The 25021-nt window shown below is 30.6% G+C and overlaps 2 protein-coding genes across 3 annotated transcripts; one reads left to right on the top strand and one right to left on the bottom strand.

The window, feature by feature from the left end:
- Positions 1–3347: 3347 nt before the first annotated feature.
- LOC114407201 (sodium transporter HKT1-like) lies at positions 3348–7894 on the bottom strand. The gene is made up of 3 exons (XM_028370215.1): positions 6720–7894; positions 3857–4069; positions 3348–3775 (listed from the first exon to the last, which is right to left on the bottom strand). Exons 1-3 carry the CDS (start codon positions 7871–7873, stop codon positions 3568–3570), a joined length of 1575 nt encoding a protein of 524 aa, XP_028226016.1. The 5' UTR covers positions 7874–7894; the 3' UTR covers positions 3348–3567.
- Positions 7895–18168: 10274 nt separating this feature from the next.
- LOC114407186 (methyl-CpG-binding domain-containing protein 2-like) lies at positions 18169–21734 on the top strand. 2 transcript variants are annotated; one of them, XM_028370204.1, is made up of 6 exons: positions 18169–18250; positions 18522–18597; positions 19835–20430; positions 20605–20658; positions 20771–20928; positions 21012–21734. In XM_028370204.1, exons 3-6 carry the CDS (start codon positions 19859–19861, stop codon positions 21164–21166), a joined length of 939 nt encoding a protein of 312 aa, XP_028226005.1. In that variant the 5' UTR covers positions 18169–18250; positions 18522–18597; positions 19835–19858; the 3' UTR covers positions 21167–21734. The 2 variants fall into 2 exon arrangements, with proteins under 2 accessions (XP_028226005.1, XP_028225997.1); XM_028370196.1 differs by lacking the exon at positions 18169–18250 and having other exon boundaries at positions 18257–18597.
- The last annotated feature ends 3287 nt before the right edge of the window (positions 21735–25021 follow it).

Here is a 25021-nt window from a genome sequence, read left to right as displayed (position 1 = left end):
AAATCAAGGAAATCAAGACGTGCACTTAATGAGGCGATAACCATTTTTGTTAAGACTACTTTTGCCAAAAATAAATTACTTTAATATATAGATAGTGTCTGCTATTATTTTGTAGGACTATAAGAAACCTGTAAGTAATTCTTTCTACCATATCTGATGGGACTATAAGAAGAAACCTGTAAGTAATTCTTTCTACCATATCCGATGTGGACACTCTACCAATTATTCGGGAATTCTCATCTTTTATTGTATGTCCTAGAAAATTTCCAAACATGCATGCAAGAGACAAGTTACCTAAAAATATCTAATTGAATATGATGGATACATATATAAACTTATAAATAGAATAAGATTTAAAGCTTTTGAAGTTTGAATCCACTGTCCATCATGATATCAATTAACGGAGCTTGTTTGTTAATTATATTGTTGGTGGTTGCCTAAATATATCGAATTATCCATGCATGTGTCCAACATGTGAATGGTAGGGATCGAGCTTAATTAATTTGGTCAGGAAATATGGGAAGAATATATATAATTTATATATACTAGGGATAGAAAATACTCTGTGCCTCTTTACATATTTCAAATAAATAGAAAAAATTAAAGTTAAAAAATAAAAAATAACTAACAATATGTTTAGCCGAAACAACCTCCTGCATAAAAATAAACTCATGACTTTTGAGCAAGTCATTGCAAATTAAAGGCATATTATCAAAAGCTGGAAAGGGAAATTGCTGTTGCTCCCAATCATCCCACCAGGTGGAGAAGACCCGATGGGTGCAGGATTAAAATCAACATTGATGCCTCAGTCAAGCGACAAATTTTTACGTACTGGCATGGGAATGGTAGCTCCAGACCATGAAGGTAATGTGCTTGGTGCTGCAACTTGTTTTGAGGAGAGTGTTTTCGAGCCAAGAATTGCAGAACCTCTTTGTCTCAGATGGGCAATACAATTATCCTCAGATTTCTGCTTTGCAAACGTGGAATTTGAATCAGATTGTCTACAGCTAGTAAATGAGATGAGGAAAAGAACTGAGTCTGCTAGGAGTTATTTTGGAGGATTAGTAGATGACTGCATGTAAGTCTGCATCAAGTCCAGTTCTTTTTACCAAAAGATCATGTAATATAGTAGCACACGAATTAGCAAATCTTGCTTTTAGTTTAGGAGAGAAATTTTGGATTGATGAGATCCCCTGTCAGTTGGATCCATTAGTTGAATCTGATGTAATTTATTCTGTTATTATGGAATAAAACACCACTTTTCTCTCCTAAAAAAACAAGAAATAATTTTTTTCAACACTCAAAAATTCTAAATTTAAACAATGCCTATTAATGTTACTTGACCCAATTTCACTCCAACACCCATAGTTTTAAAAAATAATTGGACTAACCCATTCAATCATGAACGGGTGGTATAATCAATTTGAGCAACTATTTAGATCAAACATGTCATTAAACTAGTTTGATTCATGCATGTGATTGATCGGTTGAATCAATTAACCAATATTTTTTTAAGATACAAGTTTTAATAAAAATACAATAAAAATGACACACCCAAAAATTAAATTCAAGACCTAAAAATTATTTAATAGATTAATTTTTTATTATACCACCAATGATTAATTAGTGAACTTATGACACATGTATTTATTCATATTTTATTTTATGTAAACCCATTCATACTATTCAATTTCCACTGATTTGATTAGTTATCCATCAATTTAGTATTTTGATTAAGTTGATGACCGGTACTGCTCACACGTAGGAACACATTACTACTTTGAAGAAAGAAAGTGATGACATGCATGTGACAGCTTATGGGAATTTCGAGCTATATTATGATCTCAAAATCTTTGTTTAAATTTGTTCGTTTATATAAAACAAAACGCCTCTGTAGTAAGGATAATATATAATAACTTCTCATGTTTGATGTGCATCGTGCATTATAGACAGTAGACACACATAAATAAAGTCAGGAGAAGCCAATGATAAATTCAGAAAGAATAAAGATGCATAGACAAAAAATCAGGACTCATTCAGAAATAGCACTTGCTTCCAACAATAGCTTTTTTTTATCTATGAATGTTTTTGTAAATATGTAATGGCGCATCTATCACGGCTGGCGATTTATTGGGCGAAAATTTAGTCACGGTAAGGGATAGTAAGTTGCATATTATGCTGCAGCACTTCATATATTTTGTGTGAACAGTAGTGAGAGAAATAGATTGATATAGGTCTAGTCATTATTCAACACTTTATGTTATATTTCATATGTCATTTGTTTTCCTTGAAATATAAGATTCTTCTGGACTCTAGATAATTATCACAGTTTAGATCAGCTAAATAAAATTTGGTGCATCCTTCACTATTTTCAAAGGATAAGTTTTCATATGCCTTAGGGCAGACTGTCTCATTTGAGCGAAGAGTACTTCCTTTAAAAAAAATGGTTATATTCACATTTCTTATCCAGATGCTAAATTTTGAAGCGATTCTGCTATTCCTTATGTGAATTAAAGGTAATTGAAGGAAATTTATTTTCAACAGCAAAACTAATTTCTTTCAGTTTTTTTTAAGTGATTCATTTGGTTTGTAATAGTTAATACTTTTGCATTTTATTAGGTTCACACTTCGGGGCTCATAGAAGATCAAAGAACTGGAGCAGTTGAAGTATATTCTGCAAGTAAAAATCTTGGGGGAGATGCTTTTGGTATATATGGGGACTTGACAAGTACAATATCTTTTTATTAATTTCCACCCATAACCTTTTATATATACTTAGTTTTTGGCAAAGGTTGTATCTTATTTATCATCTATCATCTGAAATCATCAAGGCAAATGGGGTAATGATGGACAAAACATGGGCTGGGCCATGGGGCAGGGTATAATCTGATGCTCGATAAAATGGCTAGTCACATATGTCACCGTTCCAGTATAATTCTTTGCCTAACCACTCTTGGAGTTTATGTGTACTATATTTTTTCAAAATATATCAAGAGATTTCTTTTTCCTATGTTTTTATTATGATTTTCATTTATTTGATCGTTTTTATTATGATTTTCATTTATTTAATCTGACCCTCTATTTTGATTGTCAAACCATGGGTGTGACCCAGATAGGATTGCTTAATTAATTGGTTCAGATCAAGCAATCTCCCAGGTCTAAGTGATCAGATCAAACAATGATTTCTTCAACAAATACTATTACAGGGTGGGGACTGGGGACTAAGGAATCAATAAGGTAACTTTTTTTCATTATTTGTCACTTTGCCTTAATGACATATTACTCATATGCTCACATCTATAGATTGTAAACTGACATTTGTCATTGATACATACAGCCACAGGAAGTGCCAAATTAATGTCTATTATATTACTCATGCTCACATCAGCTCCATGGAGTAAACATCTGCGTTAGCGTATGATATATACATATATAGTTTAATTTGCTTTGGTGGCTGAATAAATTTTTGGTAAGTGGTCACTATACTACTGCTGCGTGCAGCTTAAATATGCTCTTATTTTTTTTTTTTATTTGCTTACTATGTGAATGAAGTTTATGTTGTTAATCTTATACTGGCCAGGAGAGCTTCCATGCTTTGCCACCTTTCATGTTGAATTTCTTGAGCCTCCCAAAGAACATGACCAAGATAAGGATGAACTTGCCTTTGCTACTCCACCTACCCGAGAATCCAACCCATGAATCTTTGCACGTTGCATCAGTTTTCAATTGCCTAGCGCAGCTGTATCCCGTTGAGAACCCTACGTTACCATAAGCACTGCATGCATACACATTTTTTTCACTTAATATATATAGTTTTCATTGATTAGTTACTCGAGAAAAGAGGTCAGTTCCTTGCCTGATGACTTCTAAGGTGATGTACAACACGTTAAAGTTGAGAGGATCCTCTTTTAAGCTTTTACTCTCAGTGATGCAAATCAGAATAATGAAAATGACCAAGTAAGAGAGCTGAGACAATACAAGACAATCCACTACGCTTTTTTCGTTTCTCTTGTTGACATCCTTTTCGTGCTCTCTTACTGGCAAGAAGGTAGTGTATGGTGGGAGGTACCTGTTAATTGGATCGAGAAATTAATCAAATTAATGATATCAAATAATGTGTCTCCACCGATCGAATTATTAGGTGAGCAGATGTTTGACAGGTGCCTTGTTCATATATCTCTAGAAATATAGTTGATTTCATTCTTGATAATAATGTCAACATTTTTTTCCACCACAGAATTAAGAAATTCAAGATAATTTATGAAATTCCTATATATTACTTCACTCACAATTTTAATCCTAGCTGTTATATATGTGTGCGAGGTCAATCACATCTCATAAATCCTTTTATGAGTAATCATCTCAATACATCCCTACTAAAAAAATTATATTTTAGGACAGCAAAACAACGACGTACGATTTCCAATAACCATTTTAGAATATTTTAGAATATGTGTTTTGTTCCATTTGTAAGTGGATTCACTTATTGCAATTTATGTTTCAAAGCAAGAAAAAAAAAGAATATATATATATATATATATATATATATATATATATATATATATATATATATAATTGATATCTAATCCTAAATATTCTGCTCCAACTAAAAATAAAATAAATAAAATATGTATATTCGCTAACAAGATTTGAATTATACTATTAACACAGGTTTATATATAAAATTACACAGGGCAGTAAAGGATGTGACATATACAAGCTAGCTTGTTCAGTATAATTCAGTATAATTAATTAGTGAAACTTAGTCAAAGAAGCATCGAATGGTCGTTTGACAAAAAGAGACGGAGACGAGATGCATTATATATAATACAATCATTAGACAGTTTAAGATTAAAAAAAAAGCATTATTTCCTATTTATTTATCCATATCCTGACTTTGGGAAAGGACTAGATGGAAAGGATAAATTTGAACATCCAAAAGTCTATTCAACACCTATTAAGATATGATAAGATGAAAAAATATATTAATAAAGTGTTTAAAATAAATATAATCGTCCAATTAAAAAATAGTTAACATATAACAGTAACATGCCACAGCCACAAAGATGGAAAAGAGTTACATGACCGGGAGATGCCACAGTCTCAGAAGTCGATCAATCAAGGAACAAGGGTTGTATATATAAACAAAATATTAGAACAAAAAATAGAAACATGCATGCGGCTATATATTCCTAAAATTAAAAAAAAAATCATTTTATTCTTCACATTTGTAAATATACAGTTTTAATTCCAAAAATTTAGTTCTAAACTAAAAATAGTTTTGAAAAATATTTTAGTACCTCAAATTTAGTAGGTTCTAAAAATATTTTTTTTATTAGAGAGATTAGAATGATTCCTCAAAATTTTGGAAATACAACCAAATATTCACCCCGATCCAAATTTCAGTGGCTAAAAATATTATTAAATCTTTTTATATTTTTATTAAATTTAATATTTATGCACTATATAGATACAAAATATTTTTTATTGTCAACCAATCAAAATTTATAATAAGTATTTAATTAATTCATAAGGTAATTATTTTAATTAAAAGACAACAAATTTATTATATATAATAATTATGATTGGAAGATAATATAAAAATATTTTACATTTGGATGTATATACTATTTTATCTTCTTAATTTGTTACATTGCTTCTACTCTCTTCCTTTTATGTTAAAAAAGACAAAGAAAAAGAATGAAATGTGAAATGTGAAAGTAGTGAAAAAATTTAAAGGTGTGAAAATGTGAATATTAATAATTTTTATATTAAAAAAATAAAAGCCAATTCAAGACCCATTTGTTACAACTTTTCATAAAAGAATCATTTTTTAAAATAATTACTTTCAAAAGTTTTCATTGCGATTGATTAAGCTTTCCAAAATAATCAGAAACTGAAAATTCTTTAAAATATTATTAAAGTTAAAATTATTTTGCATAATTTTTCATAAAATCAATTATTTTTTAAAAATATATTTTTTATTATTGTAAGCAAAAATAAATTAACTTATTTTTTAAATCATTAAAAAATGGTCAGTCTATTACTTTATATCAGAATCACTTTTTCAATCTATATTAAATTGACCTTCAATAACTTTTCATACAAGAGAATGTAAAAACATAAGTTATTTGAAAGAAAAATATTGTTTTCACTTCACATTTTCATATTTTTTATAATTTTTTATTTATTTTCATCTCATTATATATATATATATATATTTTATTAGGTTAAATATGTTTTAATATTCCTTGCTTATAAAGTAATGATTACTTTTAATTAATCCAGTAAAAAAATAATCTTCTGTTTTTAATCTCTCATTAGTCTCTATTTCCAAAATTGATGGACCAAAAAGAGATAAATTTTTGTAAAAGACAAGAACCAAACACGCTTTTATGAGAAAAAGACACTTTTTAAAAAGGGACTAACAACGAATATATGTATATTTCCTGTATTAAAAATAATCACTCTATCACTTTATATCAGAATCACTTTTTCAATCTATCACTTGTATTACGTCACATTTTTTCCTCTTTTTATTAATTTCTCCTCTTCATGTAAAAATCATTGCAAAAGTATGAAGTGAAAATAGCTTTGTTCTAATTGAAATGAAGATTTTTTCATTAGAGGAGTGATATGAATTCTTTACTTAAGTAGTAAGCTTGGCTACCTTGGATGGATGCATGATCTCATGATCCTGAGAGAGAGCAGTGACTTACATCATGACAACGAAGAGTACTAATATGGCTGAAGAGATGGAGGAGAGATCAAAAACAGATTCACCAGCGTGTCTCGCGTTTGTTACTTGAAATAATGACGCCACCACTTTCTCATACACATTCAAACCCTCCATGATTTTGGTTTTCCACTCCAAAGAGCAAAGCATCACAAATTGTATAAGATTGAATCCCAAGACAGTAGCAACCAGGAAGCAACAACGAAGATCAGAGAGCAAATGTTCATAGCCCACATCTACGGAATTCTTCAGCAAGTACGAGAATTCCTCTTTCTTTGTAACTTTTTTCAAAACCATTATCAAAAGCCTCAAGCATGGTGGATACAGGGCGTTACCTAGAAAGACGTGTGGGAGGATTAGGAGGAGAAGCCCCGAATTCTTCTTGAAAACTATCATGTTCTCATTGGTGGGGACAAAACCACAACTAGCAAAAGTGGAAACTACGGTAAACAAAGAAAATGTTACAATCTTGATGCCTTTGTTTTTCAGTACTTGTCTTGCACTCGGTACCAAAGTCATATACAAAGACACAAAACTAAAGCCAACAAATTGAACCATCACAAGGTAACCTAAAACTGCATATGTCAAATAACTAAGACAGTTATACTTGAGTCTATCGCATGATGCAACGTTAATAATATTACTGTCACATGGATTGTGGTTTTCTGAATCCGAGTGAGGAATAGAAAGTACTAAACCAAGCTCTATTTGATTTGCATGATTTGTGGGTGGAAAAGGATTGATGCTAACTTTGTTTTGTAAGTTATAACCAGCAAATAGAAGGTCGAGCATGGAAGTGAAAACTTCCCCGCCAAGAAACATGAGAAGGGTGAAGAGAATGAGTTGAGAATTGGAGAAAACCTCCATTTCAACGGCTACCATGCTAGAAGCTGTGGAAGCAGAAACGGAGGTGTAAAAGAGGTCCAAGTCATTGAGCCTAACAGGGTTCCTTGGCTTTGAAACCTTAAGACCCAAGTAACCAACCAGAGAAAGGATCATCAAATAACAAAGTTGAATAAAAAAGGAGTGGAAATGGAAGGCTATCAAACCAGCCAAGAATCGAAGGCTGCGTGAAAAGTACGAGAGTGTACTCTTCATCATTGTATTTAATTCAAGTACAAATAGAAGTACTCCCATGGTGTGTGTGGATAATCCGTCAAATGGGAGCCATTTATATAGCACAATAATTCGCTGCATGTGGCCTAGATTATGCAAAAGGAGGAGAAGAACTAAACCCATTTGATCATATACTAAAAATAATATTTTTAGTAAATAAAATTGATTCAGTTGGAAGGATAAACTTGTATCCCACAAGAATGTAAATTTAAAATCCGTTGCCAATGTAAATACTTTATTAGTTTGTAATATGTAAATATCTTTATAAATATTCAGCAAATCTTAAATCATATTCGTGCAAAAAAAGTTTTTTCTAAAAACCACCGAAGGGTTATAGAAAAGGGGGTGGCGGAACTTAAATAAAATAAATAAATTAAAAAAGCAACACTGATTGATCTTATATAAATGATTATGGTAGTTATTGTTTCATTAATATTTTTTAAGTTCTTCCAACCAGTCATGTTCTCGCATTATAGAATACTTAGTAGTTATTATTTCATCAATATTGCTCGACTTCTACCAACCAGTCATGTTCTCACATTATAGAATACTCCACCTAGTATAAGTCTACCTTCGCGTGGTGGGGGCATCCAAATTCATTTAATTACTGGCTCAGAAGACTATTTAGTTTACCAGAATCCATAAATTTGCCTTTAGCTACTCTTTAGCTATTATTGAATACCTTCATAACATGTTAACATTTGGGATGCGATTTGTCACATTTAAAATAAATATTAGTTGTTATGGCTTCCACGTTAAGTTTTTTTTAATAAGATTGAAGTGATTTCGCTTTGCAACATGTTCAAACAACATATTCTGAAAGGTAAAGTATTTGATTCAAATGATTTTTCAACTGTAAAATGTAAAATAAGGATATACATAACAAAGAGGAAAATGTAAAATAAGATGAGACCAGAAAAAAAAAACGATTATATAATAGTACTATAAAAAAACAAAAAATAAATAAAGTTTAACAATTATTCATCTAAGTGTAGAATAATTTTACATTGTCATTCAATTATAAATTACTATTGATATAATTTTTAAAGTTATTATAATAAATCAACAAACTTATGGTACATGATAAATTATAAATTATAAATGAATAATGATGTAAAATTATTTTATATTATCGCATAATATTTTTTCATAAAAATAATACAACTTTAATAATAATAAGTCTCCTCTTTAATAATGTTGCATTCATTTGTTTCAAGGACACTTAATGTTGTTTTATAAGAAATAATATCAAATCAGCAACCACAAAAAATGAGTAAAACAACTAATATTTTGATTTTTGTATTTGTTTTGTAAGGATCTAAAGTGAGAATACAAGTTAACCTTTTTTTCTGGCATATATATATATATATATATATATATATATATATAGAGAGAGAGAGAGAGAGAGAGAGAGAGAGAGAGAGAGAGAGAAAGAGATATGAAAATGCAGAAGTATAAATGTTGAACACAGATTTGATAATTTTTAATTAATTAAGTCTCTAAACTATGACATTTTTTAAATATGTTCCTAAATTATTTATTTATTTAATAGGATCATGAAATTATATTTGTTGTTTAATTAGGTCCCAGCAAAAATTTAATCAAAAAATAAATACAAGTTTAACAATCAATTAAAAAAATAATTATAATTTAAAGAGTTAATTAAAATTATCTAATAATTCAAGAACCTACAGAATAATTTAACATATTCCCATAAACTACATATTTATATATATTTAAAGATATTTATTTATTATAAATTTAATTATGCCATAATTTATAATATATTGTAAATATTTTTTATTATAAATTTTAATTATGTAAAAAATAAATATTTACCCTAAACAATGCATGCACGACATGAAATACTAGTGATAATAAGATGCTTTAATTAATATCTAACTTCAAAGTCCTACCAAACCCTTGAATTCAAAATGAATTATTTTCTTATTTAACATCTCAACCACCCGTCCAATAAGAGAACAATTGCATTATTGTTTACTTAATTAATCTAATCACTACTACTTCCATCTCAATTTCATCTCCAATTGAATGATGTTTTCCGTTTTCAATCACATATTAAAATATCTATTTAAATTTTATTATCTAATAAATACTTTTAACTGTCTTTTAAAAAATAATATATTTATTGAAATTAAGAAAGAAAATAAGAATATTATAATAAAATTGTTTCCTAATAAACAGTAGGGTCTTGGAATACTTGTCATTTTAATCTATTTGAAAAATTCTAAGCACCAATTATTTTTTTCTTTTATTGGATAAAACATCAATTATTTTGGAACAAAGGGAATATTTTATTCATTCCTGTTTAATTATCTAATATTTGTAAGTTTATTTCTACTTATCTATCTTTTCAAAGTTCAAGATAAAATTAATTATTTTGTTCAATTATGTTCTTACTTTCCACTTAGTCTTTATTTAATGTACGCATATGTTTTTGTTCGGGAGTAAAAATAAAAATAAAATAATAAGAAATTCTACAACCATTTTTTTAGAATTTAGAAAATTTATTGAATTTTTTAATTTCTGTATAAAAATCTAAAAAGATAAATAAAAAAGAAAAGAACATAGTATTTGAGTTCAAATTACAAGGTTACTAAAACCAATATATAGCTTCATGTTAGAGCTAGCATTTTAATAATCGTTCATTATTACAATGCTAGTATATATTTATATATTGGTATTATTAGTAGTATTATATTTGAGTAGAACTCAAAATGTCAATATATTTTTTTTGGTACCTAGTACCTAAGAAAAAATAATGGTATGATCATACAGCTGGCGTAATTATAGGATATGATTGCAACTGCTTAATTTTATAAGTTAATTAGACCAAAGGATGATGAAATCCAAGCGAAAGAATCGGGGCAATAATTAGTCATTTACAAATTAAAATGTCTCCATTCATGTATACGTAATAGAACTTTATTTTTGACAAAATATAAGAATTATTTTTAAACTTAAATAATGTCCCTTTTTCTAATCTAAGTACTCATTCCTTTTCGAAATTATTAATGTTTTAATCCTTTTTTATTTCAAAATTATTGATGTATTATAAATTTCATGTCTCGCCAAATATTTTGATCACATATTACCCTATATATTTAACAATATTGTTATTAAAATAGAAGTAATTTCAAATAACTAAATTTGATTTTTATGAGGAGCACTAAGCTTGTAGGCTGTAGCCCATTTAAAAAAAATCACTTTTAACCAAAAAAAACTAAATTTACATCTTATTTTAAATAAGTATATTTTAAACCAAATATAACAATATTTTACACTTAGTAAATATTTAGTTTATATACATTAATCTTAAACATTAATAGTTTTAGAATGGACAAACTGAAATTTTTTTCCCTACCTGACAAAACATCAATCACGATTTTAATATGTAGGCTTTATTTTCACAATTAAATTTCGTAAAAGATAATTTATTTGTATGATAAGAAAAAAGTGTGGTTAGAAATAGGTTTTCTCTCCCTTGTTGAGAGCTATGTTTTCTCTCCCTTGTTGAGAGTTTCTATCGGCTGAGAGTCGAGAGACTGAGTGTGGTTGCTGCACTGATCTGTGAGTAAGGGAGATGGAGGACGATTTGGAGCGGAGTATGGAAGCTAGGGCTATCGGTTGTAGAGGAGGAAGAGGTTGGTTTTGTCTTCAAAAACATTGAAGAACAAATAACTGATATCATGGCATATCATGACAGGACTATTAGATTGCATATCATGAAGGAACGCATGGCAGGGATATGGAGGCCAGCGAAGGGGGTGGTAATTTAGGATATTGAAGGAGGAAGGTTTCTGTTTCAGTTCTTTCATAAACTAGACATGCAAAGAGTGACTGTAGGGGGGCCTGGTGTGGAGGTTTGTAGAAGTGCCCCTATTATGTCTCACTTATTGTTTGTTGATGATAGTTTTCTATTTTTAGAGCTTAAGAGATTGAGGCGCTGGTCATGAAAACAATCCTAGATGAATATGTTGATTAATCTCCAAAAGTCAAAAGTAACTTTTATCATAAATGTTGATGATAATGTGAAGCTCGTAGCCTCATCTATCCTCGATGTCTAGGAGGGACTAGGTAGAGACTAGTATTTGGGATTCCCATGAGTTTTTAGGAGGAATAAGAAAACTATATTCAATTTCAAAAAAAATAGGGTTTTCACAAAAAATAGGGTTTGTAAGAAGATTAGCTCATAAGGACGTAAGACTATGTGTATATGGCAGGTAGGAGGTTCTCATCAAATCTGTAATTCAAGATATTCCTACTTATTGCATGAGTATTTTTCAAATCTCTAAGTCCCTTAGGGATGGATAACAGAAAATGATGAACTCGTAGTGGTGCGTTAATGATTGGAGAGATAAAAAAAAAAAAAAGGGGCAAACTATATGTCTTGGGACAAGTTGTGTGCTATGAAGGAGGATGGTGGTATGGGATTTAGGAACGTGTTTGCTTTTAATCTTATCATGTTAGGAAAAGAAGGATGGAGAATCTTTTTTTATCCTAAGGATTTGTCATCTTGGGTTCTCAAAGCTAAATATTGTCCAAATGGGGATTTCTTGGAAGCATCTTTAGGACATAATCCATCATTTACTTAGTGAAGCATTGTCTCTTCTAAGGTGGTGTTGAAGGAAGGCGTTCGGTGGAAGTTGGGATGGTGCAAGTATTGATGTGTGGCAGCAACCTTGGTTCCATGTACCCAGGAATGGAAATTCTGAAAATGAAGGACCTCAAGGTTCACTCTTTGGGTGAATGGAATGTTGTATTCATTAGCACCCTGGCCTGTTTGAGCCTTACGATGTCCAAGCTATTTTACAAGTACTTATTCTAAATGCCTCAAGGTGTGATAAACGAATCTAGGCCCCTAACATCTACAGGCGTTTATATTGTCAAAAGTGCATATAAGTTGATTATTGTGCATATATAAGCTCACTAATTTCGAAAGTCTGAGAGTGCATGGGGATTGGAGACTAATATGGGAGTTGGAAGTACCTCCAATTAGAGTGAAGGTTTTTCTCTAGAGGATGTGCAGAAATTGTCATCCCACGAAGATGAATCTCAGAGCTGTGGGAGTTGATTGTCCATTTATGTCCACATGTTTTTCACGTGCCCAACGAATGATGGATGCTAGGAATGAGTTATGTTGAAGCAACTCATTGACGAGCTCACATTCCAAGTGAGCATAGCCCAAATGCTGTTGTGCAGCTTGTGGAGGAGGAGGAATGATAAGCTGTGGGAAAACATGGTTGTTTCAGACTCTAGAGTTGTTCAGCGAGGGGATGATTTTCTCCAAGCTTGGGTTAATGCTAAGATGAAATCTAATTCTGGCCAACTTCAAACTGATCAACATCCAGTCCAGCGCTAGTGTTCACCAGAAACAGGAAAACTGAAATACAATGTCGATGCGAGGTTACTTTTTGCAATCATGACAATATCACAGCTGCAGAGTGTTGCATGTGTTCACGATCATACTGGGTGTACCGACTAGAGGTCACTGTGTATGGATATTCAAGAGAGAGAAACTTGGGCTTTGAAGTTTGCTGCATCTTAAGGGTTTAATGAGGTTGAGTTCAAGTTCAAGATGGATTGTAAGGGCGTGGTGGATAAACTGAGGAGCTCTCGATGATGATTTCAAGCTTGGGACATTGATTCAAAATCCAAACTTTCCATTGATAATGAGTCATTTGATATTATCTTTCTAATCATATCATTTCACATAAATTCCACATTTGTTTATATATCATCCAACAATATACATTTGTCTATACGAGTTTAATAAGGAAACATTATCAATTGAAAAAGTTTTTACATCGTCAATAAATAAAAAAATTATTATTTATATGACGACTAATTATTATAAAATTTAACAAAATTTATATGCATGACAAATAATGATTGAATGACGGTATAAAAGACATTTATATCTTAGTATGATAAAATATTAAAAAAATTATATTTGCATAAAATCTTATAAATCCTATATACTTTATAAGAATTTATATATATTTAATGATTTTATTGATATATTTAATATGAGGGTAATGGTCGTGAAAAACTAAATCATAATTAATATAATTTTTAAGATAATTATTATAAAAATTAATAAATTTATTATACATATCATAATTATTATTAGTTATTGGTAGTGCGTAATCATTTTTCCTCATTTAATATTCAGCAAAAGTTATGAAATGGTGTAAGTACAAAAATTTAACTTTGGGTATCAACTAATATTGTCCTCTTTATAATCATAGGTATATAGTTTCAGATATCAACTAATTTGCATGTTATTAAAAAAGTTATCAGCGTGAAACTCGCATTAAAAAGTGATAGAAAACAAATCTTGTATTAGTATATCAGAATAAATAATAAAGTCATATAAAAAGATCATAATTTCATAGTAGAGTTGAACACGAGTTGAGTTATCCTCATTAATCTGAATTAAACCAAACAATAAAAATTATGATGGATTAGGTTGATGGGGCAAGTTGGATTCAATTTTGGCCAACCTAAATATTTCGGGTTAAGTCTCAAGTTGGAAAAAAATAAAATAAATTAATCCAATTCAACTTGGTGGCATGATTTTTATGTTATTGTTAGTGTCTACTTAAAAAAAATCTAATTGTTAAAAATATCATTTCTAGATTCTCTATACTTTGATTTCTAAAAAAAGAAATATAAATATTATCTTTCAAAGATTTAAATTGATTCTAATTATATCGAAGAAATGTTCAAGACTTTGAAGAATCAGTTCAAAGACATAACTGAGACAAGGAACCCAAATATGAAGTAGTCAAAATTTACTGGCCAAGAAAGTGGAAAATTCAAGACAAGGGTTCGAATACTTCAAGTTAAATTGAAGTTAATATCTATCTTAGTTAATCCTCAAGATTATGGAAAGTTTTATCAATCCTGGAGGGACTACCATTTAAAAAAAAAAAAATAGTCCAAAAAAAATCTTCATCCATTTCCTATTGCTCTTTTATGACTTGGCAGAGATCTTAGAGAACCAACAAGGGTTCGTGGTTGAATTTATCACACGAGAAAACTTGTGAATGATGAATTACCCAAACAAACAAACAAAAAAAGTTAATGCCACCAATTTTATCTACATGATTTTCCAGAGCCTCCAAATTGGTTGTATTCAGAGATAGACGAGGTCAAGTTATTGACAAAAGTTCCTGGTGGTAAGAATTTCCAAACAACTCTCCCTTCCTTTGCTTTTCCTATATTTCATTTAATTCAACTTTTATTGCAAATTTCCAAAAAAAAAAAAAGTTCCAGAAGAAAAAAAGAAAACTGAGTGATGAAGAAGAAGAGGGGGTTGTGAGGTTCAAGTCTTCTCGAAAGAGAAAGGCACCATCAAAAGGCCAAACTTCGAGTACCACCAAGAAGGTAACCTTTATTCAAAATCCCTTTCCTCTTAGTATCTTTGTTTCATAAACCAGAAATGTTATTTCCAACTTAATTAAACCAGTTTGCGTTTGATAAGATTTATTCTCTTTTGTTTGGGACTAAGCCCAACTTTTTGTAGCAAATTACAAAAAAGCATTAGATTAGAGTCTCTAACATTAGACTGCATTTGTACCCAAATACAAAAGAAGCATTAGAGTAGTCTTAAAAAATGCGTTAGAATACAACATTAGACTGCATCTCCCCCAATCTCTACTTTGACCTCCAGCAAATAACTAATAGTCTTCACTAAATTTATGTGCTTTTACACTCTCACCTAGTGATTTTTGGTCAAACTTACTTTGAGTTTCTTATTTTTTTAACTGGAGAAGTTGGGCTAAAGAATATACGTAAAGGTCTTGGTTGATCAAGTAGGCAGAACTTGAATTATACCATTGTCACATGAACCCTTTTTAGCACATTCCAGTCAATTTATTTCACATCAACTAGTACTTATCAGGTTATTTGATGCACCGCTCATTTCAAGGTTAATTTGAGAATTTGTCATAATATATACTTTCTGAATTTTTGCACAAATATTATTAATTTTTGAACCACGGTAGCATAACAGAAAATTGAATGAAGACATCCATCCAAACATGGAGAGGTTTGATAGGTCTACAGTACTTAAAGCAAACAAGCCTTTGGGAATTAAGGAGAAAAAAAAACACATTTTTGTAGCTTCATATCAAGGTCTAACTTGACGAATTATTACAAAAACACCCTCCATAGTCTCTCACATGAATTTCCTGTACGGCCGAGCATTATCTTCATCTTGCATATGCTGTAATCATGGCAGTTGTAAATTATATGGTGAAGTGCAAAGAAAAGCCCTAATTAGGGGTTGAAAATAAAAAGACTTACGAATTTCCTCTATGAACTTGTTCTTCTTCGCTTCCATTCCTCCCCCCATCTTCTCTTCTCTTCTTCGTCTCTGCCTCTTTCTTTATATGGGCCTAGGCCCACTCCCTCCTCTCCCACGGCCCAACCCTTAGTTTTTCAATACATTCTTTCCATTTTACTTCTCATTAACCACAGCATTATGTACAATATAATACCCACCAAATTTTACTTAACAAATAATGTATTTCTAGCATTTTCCTGTAGTAAATAGTATTTCAGGTATAAATATTTTCTATAATAAAATTTAATTACAAATTGTTGTATACTTTTATTCAATCCCATATTTTTATTAATGTTTTGTTAAACATTACCTATTGTGGATCATTCAAACACAGTATGTCACCATAAATGAACTTTCAAGCATAAACATAGTGTCACATAAAAAAATAAAAAAATCCAACGAGTAATCAGGAAATTGAAATACAAAATTTCTTTTTGTTACTTGACACTCATTTTTATGCAATTAATTTCTACAATGCTTATGACTTTTTTTTCAAATTTTATTCCATAATTTTCATATAAGTAAATCTACTAGAATAAATTCTATGTTTTGAATTAATTAAAAACAATTCAAAATTGTGTCCTAAAATTAGAAATGACCAATGTTTTTTTACTCATTTTAAAAACACAAATAACTAAATTGATCTTTTTTATAAATAAAAAAAGCACTTTTTTACAGCACAACAATAAACACTTATAAAATATTGTTTCATATAAAGAAAAGAATGAGCATGATTACAAGTTCTAACTTCTTTAGGGATGAGATATTGTGTTAATATATTATATGATGTACTTTTATTCTGTTTCTTCTTCTCTATGAGCTTCATATATGATGAATTTTTACGTTATTTTATGATAATTTTATTTATTTATTTTTGTTATCACAGTCATATATTTTTTCTTTCTTAGACTTTGCAAAATAATGAATTCAATACTTGAAGAGAGAACTTTGTTACCCATAGTGATGATATCTAATTTGAACATAATTATCTCCAATGAAAAATATTTAAGATCTAAACAAAAAAAAATTAATAATAAATGTTCACATAAGATTAGGATAATGTTATTGTTAGAATTAATTGACTTATTAAAAAAAAAAGATTTTGGGGTGAGAAGGATGTTCAATTGTTTTTTCATGGAGAGAGACCAAAAAGAATATTTTTTGAAATTGAATGACTAAAAAAGTAAATTTAAATTTGGGGAACTAAAAACAAAAATAATCCAAATTTAAGAAAACAAAAACATATTTAAGGCTTCATTTGTTTAAGTTTGTTTAAATGATTTTTTTTAATATAGTAAGTATTTTTATTCTTTTTTTATGTATTTGTCCAAACTGTTTTTGGACTAAAAAAGTTTTTTATTTTATTTTTTAAGAACCAAATCATATTTTTTTATTAGAAAATCACTTTTATAAGAGAAATTAAAAAAATACTTTTTTAAAAAACAAATTGACTAAAGTCTTTTATTTTCTATAAAATAAGAAGAATAATGACTATTCACTCAATTAAGTCTGGATTATGTCAAGGAAATGAATAAGATAGGTGAATTATTATAAATCTGAAAATAAAAAGAAGTTAAGTTTGAATTATGACTCATTAACTAATTAATTTGATGAAAACAATATTAATCATAAATCAAATTATAAATACATGATGAAGCTTACAAAAATTTCCTATTTTGAGCATAAAAAGTTACTTTTTAAATAACAACAATTAGCTCATTATCATATAAGATTAATTTTTGGGTTGGTTGTTTTCAAATTTTGTATGTAGATCCTACACTTTATTACATTACTTTAATTTAAATATTTTTTTTAATTCTCTTGTCTCTTGTTAGTCTTGTATCATTTCACTCAGCCAAACTGATCCTAAGAATATTCTGGTAGAAATATACTATTAGTAACTTTTATTTTGACTTATTTTTTTATTTAAAAATGAAATATACGGGCCCTTATCCAGCAAAATAAAAGAGAAGGGATGAAGTGTATATATCATTTTAAGGAAGCAATGGAAAGGAGAGGAGAGGGTTAGTTGTTCATTTTCATCATTTCGTTGTTTCTTTTCCAGACATCAAATCAAACCAAACACTACCAAATTTCTCTTCCCTTCCCAGACACTCTTCCTAACCAATAATCATCTATGTTTTTTTCTTCTTCTTTTTTAAGAAAACATTAGAAATCTGTCTGGATCCTGTTTTTGCGTTTTGGATCACAGATTTGATCATGCTGGATTTTATTTCCTCACCCTTTAACTTAACGCATCTTTTTAATTTGACTTGTTTTTTATTTTCTTCGCAGAGCTTCAACAACAACATCTTCTTACGTTTCTGAGTCCTAAGCAAGCATTTTTGTGTGTTCCTCCCCCTCCCGTCAGGTTCGGCTTCTACATTTACATTTCCACCATTTCAAAATACCGCCTAGCTCCTTTTTTTTTTATTTGTTTTAAAGGCACCATTTTTTTATTATTTCGATGCATATGCCTCTGTCATTTAATTCGAAATTGTAGACCGACAACCTCTTCAGCTGTTGTGTTCCACAAATTGCTTGCGAAGCTTCCTTTTTTTGTATTTAGTTGCTCTGTTTGCTTCAACCAGTCCCTTTTTTATTATTGTTGTGGGTTAAAGGGGATGTGTCAATGACCTCAAGTTACTTGTTTTGAAATCAGTATTGGATTTAAAGGGTTAAACTTGAACCAAACTATAACTTGTTTTCTGAATGTCCTTTATCCATGTTATACCTTATCTATTATGGGCTTCATCATGTTCACTTTTAGTTTAGTTACATGCTTGCACTTTGAGCCATCTATCAATCCAATTATTAAACAAAAATGTTGAAGCCCATCCTTTGCTGTCAATTATTGTTTCTGAGATTGTAAGGATTTCTGCCTCTCTTGTCAACTTAAATCAGCACACTGAAAGGATTACAATATGCATTCCAAAACAGCACTTGAATCTTGGCTAATTGACGAGTGTTAGCAACACACTCTATATTGGTGGGTGAAATTCACGAGTCCCAGTAAAAGAGAGTGGGTCCACTTGAATCAAGATTTTTTAGTATGTTTAAAAAAAAAAGAGCATTCATGTGTATTTAGAATGAATTATATAAACTATATAAAAAGTTTCAAAATAGTGGTCATCCCACGCTGTGTGCTATAGCATTTTTTGGAGTCAGCCGGGATTGATAACTATGCTATTAGGAAAGAATGTTGAAAAAAGTGTGTCAAAGAATGTATTATTAGCATTGCTTTGTGTGTTTTATTACATGGAATTTTGTCTGACATTAGGCTAGCCTTTAGATTGTTTTAAATTTGACGCCCTGCTTCCCATGGTCATATTGGGCTTCCTAATCTCTGTCTTAAACTATTCATCCTCCTTCTAAAAGGGCCTTGGATGTTGTGCTTATGTAATGAAGGTACGCAATATGAAATGCATAGCTATTAAGGGGGATTGATGTAATAGTCTCAAGAAATAGGACAATGAGAGGTCCCTTCCTGTATTGAATTTATTCAAAAATGGTTTTTTGCCTGATTAAGAATTTCATAAAGCTTGTTCTGTAACAACATTAAGATTGTTTTTTATTATTATTTCCTTGAATAGTTATTTAAATGTCAGGTGCTAGACTTCTAGGAAAATCAGATGTATCACGGTAAATTTTCCCTTACACCCAAGAATGAAGTCAAGGACTTGACAGGTTCAAGTTTTCCCAGTTACAAACATAGCAGTCAGCTGGATCCCATAGATGTTTCTTCATCTTCAGATGATGAAAATGACCTTCCTAATGATGATGTGTCTAATCAATTAGTCCTTTATGATCCTGTGGCGAATGGAAACAATGCAATTGAACTTGCACCTGATCCTCTCCAGTGTGAACCTCCATTGCTTCCAAGAAGCAAACCTTCACATTCAGTTCCTAGAGCTTTGCCTTCAGTTGGTGTTTTCACTGTTCAATGTGCATCCTGCTTGAAATGGAGGTTGATTCCAACAAAGGAAAAATATGAAGAAATACGTGAACATATCATTGAACAACCTTTTGTTTGTCAAAAAGCTCGTGAGTGGCGACCTGATGTATCTTGTGATGATCCAGAGGATATTTCTCAGGATGGCAGCAGGGTTTGGGCCATTGATAAGCCAAACATTGCACAGCCTCCAGCTGGATGGGAGCGACTGCTAAGGATCAGAGCTGAAGGAAGCTCCAAATTTGCAGATATGTATGCATCCATTATTTTTATCTGTTATTGGAATAGAAACACCCTTGTGCAATGATACAATACTTATGCTTTCCATCTATTAATTAATTCTTTGGGTTAGGAAATAATACTTCAATGGAAATTTTGATTTGTCAATCATTAACTTTCTGTTATTGTAATATTTTAACATTTCAGATACTATATAGCACCATCAGGCAAGAGATTGCGCTCAATGGTAGAGGTCCAGAAGTATATGTTCCTACTGCTTTTGCTTTACTACCTTTGCAGTGTTTTCTGAATTATTACTATTTATCATTGGCCTCCATTCTTCATATAATTTTCTCATGGTGCCTGTTTTAAGGTTCTTGATGGAGCATCCTGAGTATACAAGAGATGGGGTAACTCTTTCACAGTTCTCATTTCAAATTCCAAGGCCGTTACAAGAAAACTATGTGAGGAAGCGCTCCGCTAGACTTACCTCTTCTTATGAAGTCAGCGAGCCTGTTGAACATCAGCAAGGTACATATATTTTATATGGATAAAAATATTTTTGTAGATATGAACACTAAAGATTTGAGTGCATTGTTATAATGATGATGCAGTGAGTCCTCTAGCATGGGTAGATCCAGAAGGGTGTGGTGGAAGACTGGGGCTTCCTCCCCCCCCATTCATGGGATCCCATGATCTTGACACTACTATCAATATGAGTATCAGCCGTCCTGCAAAGAGGCAAGCAACTCATAAAGGTTTCCTGTAGTAAGATGGACCCTCATCAAATCTCTAAATTAAATATCCTTTTGTGTTATGTGCAGTCGATTGCATCTTACTTACTTACAAATAGAGAAATGGTTTATCTTTTTTAATAGAATAGGGCATTTTAGATGTAATGAGCTTGCGGAAAACTGTGTAGAGACAGTCCACTTGTCCTATAATTAGTTATTGAGGAGATCAATACCTTGGTATTCCTGGTAAAAATGTACTATTTTGCATCTGTGGAATTTTCTGGGAGAATCTTTTGTACAAAAGGATTGCATCTTACTTACTTACAAATAGAGAAATAGTTTATCCTTTTTAATAGAATAGGGCATTTTAGGTGTAATGAGCTTGCGGAAAACTGTGTAGAGACGGTCCACTTGTCCTAGAATTATTTATCGAGGAGATCAATACCTTGGTATTCCTGGTAAAAATGTACTATTTTGCATCTGTGGAATTTTCTGGGAGAATCTTTTGTACAAAAGGGTGCCTGCCCCAAGAGAACATGTTAGACTCAAGTAATATTCTGATCTGAAATATGGTGATTCAGCAAGAGGGTAATTTGCTCTTAACTTAGCTTCTTTTGACCTTTTCTTTTTCACCTATTGTTTGGTTTAGATCTTACACAAGGAAAATAGTTTTCTTTTATAACGATTATAATTATAATAAAAGGGTGTTGCACTAGGTGTCGTGAAAAAAGGATAGCAATAATAATGATGATAACAACATGGGCATGTAATAATGAGGCGAACGTGACTTTAGTGTGCCAGTCCTTTACTGCCATAGAAAGGGTATTGCGTGAAGCCCAATCCAACTCCCTTAATTTGTGGTCCATGATGGTCTCAATTAATATAAACTGTTGGATTTAAATGAATGGTTCTGATTTGACCATAAAAGTGAATGGTTAGGATGAAGTTATTTTAACCTGTAAAACCGGTTAACTATTAAGTACTATACAAATATAAATATTGCTGATTTTTCCTCGTATAAATAGTGCATTTTATCTGTGGTTGATGCGAGGCTCTTAACGTTGGGGTCGATAAACTGACGAGGGTGTTAATCTTGAGCCATATCATTTATCATTTTACAAGTTCAGCATGGATGGATTTACATTTATCGCATGAATTTGTCAAATGTATGTTGTATGGGGTTTGGGATAATCTACCAATGACCTTTCTCATATGCTACTCTAATGTCCTGTCTTCCCTTGAAAGCTACATTCAGACTCTTGTACCAGAATTAGATAAAACAGTAAATAGTAAGTGGCTTTGATTAAATATCTCGGGACCTCCCTTCTAAAATAGCATCCTCACAGGCGAAATGCTTGCATGGTGCTCCCTTCTAAGCATGTTGACCCAACCTTGGAAGTGATGGATAAAAAATTACTACATACATAGGAGAAATGGACTATTATCGTGGTTGGTGCACTGGTAAAGCCGAATGTCTAGAGGTTGGTAACATTTGTAATTTGTAAAATCAAAGCTGGTCCAAGATCTGAAATGCTTCATCACCTTGCTTAAGAGATTTGTTGGAAGCTTGAAGTAAAATTCTCTGACAACAAATTTGATTAGGCCCAAAATATGTGGTTGTGTATGTTGAGTAGAGTAGTTCGTTTAGATAGATTACTGGCCACGGATGAGGAACACACATTACTAGAAGTTAGTAAAGCTTATTTTGGGGTCACTTTCGCATCAATTATTGGAAGCTTGAAGGAGATGCCATTGTCATACTCATACATACCATGTGCACTCTATTAAATGCCCATTGTCATACTCATATCATAAATAATATTTTATGAGGATTCTTATGACTAACATATATAACAAAGTTATATGTATAGACTAACAAACTGATTCATGTAAATCGAAATTCTTATCATTGAAAACGTTTCTCCCACTACTCTTCCTTTCTCTAAACTTGTCTTTAGCAAATTCAGCTTTGACCTCGTCAATTCTTATCTTTAATCAATTGGGCATCCCTCAATCCAAAGTCCCAAAGCTTTTCCTCAAATCGGAATTCAATACCTATCATTTTCTCAAGAAAGGTCTTCTTATCTATTTATTGTAGTTAAGTTATAGAATTTATAATTAAATTTGGTTACCAACAAATGATAATTTATTATTTTATTTTGAAACATGATTTAAATCTTTTTTTTTATTTGAGATATGAAACTTATCTCGTTAGATTAATTTACAAAAATTTTATGAAAACAAATTGATATTCTAATAAAAAATGGTAAGCATGGTGAAAATTGTGTAAGAAATAAGTTTAACGAGTAATTAGAGAAAATATATTTTTTAATTTTTTAGTTGGTAATTGAATTCGCTTTTCATGTAAATTTGACAGTGTTTTTACCTTTTTGGATCGAACATCTTTTGGATTATGTAGTTCTGTAACTTTTTAAAAATATGTGAGTATAATTCTTTTTCATGTTTAAGCTTAACCCCTAATAGCGATTTTACAAAGTTGAAGATATTCTCATGAAGTTGAAAAGCTATATTTATTACAGAAATTAAAATAAGTTTAATCCGTTAAACGAGCCTTAAATTTCGGCTGCTTTACGGTGCACACTCACCGGCCCCCACCTTCTATTCCTCCCATCCTTTTTGCTTACTTTCTTTAAATTAAACTAATTTAAATCATGCAAATACTCCAATTTGGATTTTTGAAGTTGTTGTTAATGTAAGATTTATTTATTTATTGTATCATGCCACGTCAGTAAATAACATGGGAATGTCCAAAACTCATGCACACAAACCTATACACGTTTAAATCAAATAATGTTTCCATTATTATTTTGCATATTTAAACAAACAAGTTACTCAATCAGAATACTTGCCCAATGTTTGGTTGACTTATATTTGATTATATTTAAGGTGAAAATTTTAAAAATTAACATGGGTTTCACATTTTTATATTTTATTTTAATTTAAATATTTTAACTCTTTTCATCTCAATTCATTTTTATACATTTTTATTTCTTTAAATCAAATTCACTCTTAAATCAATCCAAATTATGAACATGTTTGAGTGATCTTTTTTACAACAAGTTGATCCAAATTATGAAGAAGTCTGAGTGATCTTTTTTAAGTACAACAAGTTAATCCCAGGCAAAGATTTAAATCTTCTGAACTTGTATCAAAATAAATTTATAAGAACATATTCGATGATATTCATATAAATAATTTAATTTTAATCAACTTAATTAATTTTTTTAATGAATATTTTTATATTAATAAATTCATGGTCAATAATTACTTATATAATTAATTCTATTTTTTAATTTTTCTCTTATTTTTCCACAACACGTATTATTTCTGTCAATTTTTCTAATTTTTTCTCTTATTTAATTTACTCCAAAGTAGATGGACAAATATCACCATTCAAATTAAATTGTTGTTTATTAAAATGATAATCTTTTACCATCTTTGCGAAAGGTGAATGTGGATTGAATAATTTGTGTGAAATGGATCATGTGAGCTATGAGACCCACGTACATGAGAGGATTGACATTGACATGCATGAAGAAAATTATTCCTGTGGAACCGATGTAGGAAATAAATAAATACTTGGAATTGGGACACGCAGACATTTGAAAGTCGATGGTCAAATCATTGGGACCTACAACTCACCTGTCCAGGGAACATGCCCTTTGGAATTGGGACCCCCTCTTCTTTCCGTCAACAACTAACGTCAAATCTAATTCAATCATTTTTTTTTCTTATTAAATCTTCTTATCAGGAGTACTACTTTAGATAACACCACTCAATTTACTACAACTAATTACGAGTAGTGGTAAAACAAAAAGATTCTATAACTAATCAGATTAGAAAGTTGTCAAAATAATATATGTAAAAAT

Source organism: Glycine soja, chromosome 1 (genome assembly GCF_004193775.1).
Source record: "Glycine soja cultivar W05 chromosome 1, ASM419377v2, whole genome shotgun sequence".
In the NCBI taxonomy this organism is placed as follows: domain Eukaryota; kingdom Viridiplantae; phylum Streptophyta; class Magnoliopsida; order Fabales; family Fabaceae; genus Glycine; species Glycine soja.
Note: the sequence above shows the minus strand (reverse complement) of the source record. Positions and strands in the feature narration are given on the sequence as shown.